Source organism: Cynoglossus semilaevis, chromosome Z (genome assembly GCF_000523025.1).
Source record: "Cynoglossus semilaevis isolate Cse_v1.0 chromosome Z, Cse_v1.0, whole genome shotgun sequence".
In the NCBI taxonomy this organism is placed as follows: domain Eukaryota; kingdom Metazoa; phylum Chordata; class Actinopteri; order Pleuronectiformes; family Cynoglossidae; genus Cynoglossus; species Cynoglossus semilaevis.
In genome coordinates, this window is record NC_024328.1 from 8581464 (window position 1) to 8584476 (window position 3013).

Consider the following 3013-nt stretch of genomic DNA (forward strand, 5'->3'; position numbering starts at 1 on the left):
AATTGGATGAGACTGTAATTGTATTTTCTAAACAGCGTCTTTACTGGAGGTTAGACCTGGCCATAGTTTTCCAACCTCATCTAGGTTTCTGTATTTGGATTTTATTTACATCATATTTTCTTCAATAAAAAGACGCTCAATAAGAAAAACATTTAAAAAAATGAAGAACTCTAATTAACATCCACTGGCTGCAGACCATAACCACTGATTAAAAGGTTAAAAAAGTCCATCAACTACGGGCTCTGACAGAGCAGTGACCTCCTCTTCACTGACCTCTAACCATCATCAGGAAGGAGCGCTTGACCCTGAGGTCAGCTGAATGACACAAAAAGAGAAGGAGTAAAAACAGGGTCGGGGCTAAAAAGCCATCTTCTCCACCATCTCTGATTGGGGAGCTGACAGATGACTCACTGTAGGAGCAAAACACCTTCTTTTACTCTCACACTTCAGAGCAGTGGAGGCAGCAGATGTTCAGAGCTCGTCCTAAACTACACAATGTTCAGAGCAATGTCCGGTCACAACAGGATTTAACTCTTCATTTTTTATGAAATGCGTCAAAAACCATCAAACTTTGAACTTGACATCTGTCAGTCGGTCATTCTTACCATGCAGTGCCGAGGACATCTGCAGGTCCATGCGGGTCTTCTGCTCAGCTGCACTGAGCTGCTGATGCTGCTGTGGTGAAGGTATGTCGACTGGTTTCTTTACTGAAGTGGAACCTGTAGATGTCGTCTCTCCCTGACACAGCTCAGTCTTAACAGCCTGGAAACACAGCTTATGACTGACCTCTGAAAGCAGAATAAACCAGATGAAGGTCAGTCATGACTGAACTGAACTACCAGACAGGAAGTCCACGTATGCCTGTCAATGAATTTGGTGTTGGGAAATACAGAAAAACTTTTTCACTCGCAGGCCACAATGGGTTCTAAAATTTGACAGGGGGGGTCGGTTGGGTCAGGAGCAGCGTTTAGATGCAGTGTTTGTCATAATTGCTAAAATGCTTCAAGCCTTTTCTACGCCATCTATTGGAGAAATGCAGGTATTGTAGGAAAAGGACAGAAGTATAATGATAATAGAAATTAATAACATAATTCAGACAAGTTTGACAGGCCGGATTAAAAAGCCAAATGGGATGCATCCAGCCCCAGGGTCATAGTTTATCCATGCCTTAGCTAGCATCAGGGGCCACACAGCTCTGCCTATGGTCAACGACCTATGGTCAGTTTTCTATGGTCAGCGTCCTACGGTCAGTGTCCTGTAGCTAGCGCCCTATGGCCCACGACCTATAGTCAGCGTCCTATGGTCAGCGACCTATAGTCAGCGTCCTATGGTTAGCGACCTATAGCTAGTGCCCTATGGTCAGCGTCCTACGGTCAGTGTCCTGTAGCTAGCGCCCTATGGCCCACGACCTATAGCTAGCGCCCTATGGTCAGCGACCTGTAGTCAGCATCCTGTGGTCAGCGACCTGTATGTTCTAACTTAATTAGTTTTTGATTATATGCTTCTGGATCTCATCCACTAACCCGGTTCCTCTCAGACTATGAAGTCCACTGCTGTGACTGCAGTGAATTGGTAGTGATTTAAAAACTACTTGGGATCCTTGGGTCACTCCATTGGCCAGAGGAGGCCGGTAACTGACCGTAAACAAGCTCCGACAGAACACAGTTAATGGGCCCCGTCTCTGTGTACCAGCCTGTATGAATGTGTGTTATGTAAGTCAGGAGCCGTGAATCAGCGACAGAGTGAGGTGTCGCTGGAACTGGGGCGTCCACAAAACCAACAAGTGCCTGTTTTGTGCCACGTTATTGGCTCCTGAGGAGAAATGAGCTCATTGTTGGTTCACGACCAAAGCCCGGCTGCATAGTTCTGTCGGAGATAACTTTGTCTGTCCAATCCCATCAGGATTCCCTTCAGACTGAGTGTGAATACTATGGCTACAACCTCATCAGTACAAACAGTATACTCTGCTGGCGACTGGAGTACACATAAATATCTATAGTCTGTTTTCTTTAGGATAAGAGACATCAATCAAAAACATTAAAATGGCTCTGTTAAAACCCTCATTCTGGTCAGGATAACTGTGAATCATGGACCTATGACTCTAAACTCCACAGCAGGAGAAAGTGTTCCTTATGGTATGGAGTATTTGTCAGTTCCACTTTTGTTCCCACTCCATTCAGTTCGAACTAATGTGGGGAATTTATTGTTTGTGTGCTGTTCCTGAGTTGAGACCATTTTACCAGAATTTATTGAAGCTATAGTATAAAATGAGCTTAACACTATTTGATGATTCTTTGTGTGATGAATACTTGCTTTGTCTTACATTTTGTTTTAGTTTTCAAATATTTATTTAAATCTTAAAACTGTGTCAAACTCAAGGCCCGAAGGCCAAATGTGGCCCACCAAGTCATTTTTTATGGCCCACAGGAGCTTCAAAAGCATTTAATAAATTCTTCACAGCAGAGTTTCTTAACCTGATAAATTAACACAGCACTGAACAATACAGTGATCCCTTGCTATAACGCGGTTTACTTTTCACGGTTTCGCTACTTCACGGATTTGCATCGTGCATTGTGTTCTGCATTCTGATTGGCTAAAAAGTCACTCCGCTTCTTCTCTACCTGTGCGCCAATAACGTTGCGGTTTAATATGTACACGTACGTAAAACAGCTTGCCAAATTGACATTACGTACGTGCAAATTCTCTTGCAATTTCGAGTTTATCAAACCCCACAATGTCGACAAAACGCTCTGGACCGGCAAAAGTACCTGCGGTAGGGACCAAAAGGCAGCGGAAGATGCTGTCTATCGGTGATAAAGTAAAACTATTGGACATGCTAAATGAAGGTAAAAGCTATGCGGCTGAGTCCCTATGTGTCAGTTTGTTCGTTCTTTCTCTTCTTTTTCTGAGTATTTAATTGTAAAAAAAAATAAAGATTTCTACTTCACGGATTTTGCCTATCACGGGTTCTTTTTGGAACGTAACCCCCGCGAAAAACAAGGGTTTACTGTAC

General features: G+C 43.4%; 1 protein-coding gene across 3 annotated transcripts in view; it reads right to left on the bottom strand.

Annotated features, from left to right (window-relative positions):
* The window catches only part of kank1a (KN motif and ankyrin repeat domains 1a), a 41115-nt gene that overhangs the window by 6845 nt on the left and 31257 nt on the right, over positions 1–3013 (bottom strand). For all 3 annotated transcript variants that reach the window (XM_008336185.3, XM_008336186.3, XM_008336184.3), the window contains one exon: positions 606–788. In XM_008336185.3, the coding sequence (XP_008334407.1) occupies positions 606–788 (183 nt within the window). The remainder of the gene's footprint in view (positions 1–605; positions 789–3013) is intronic.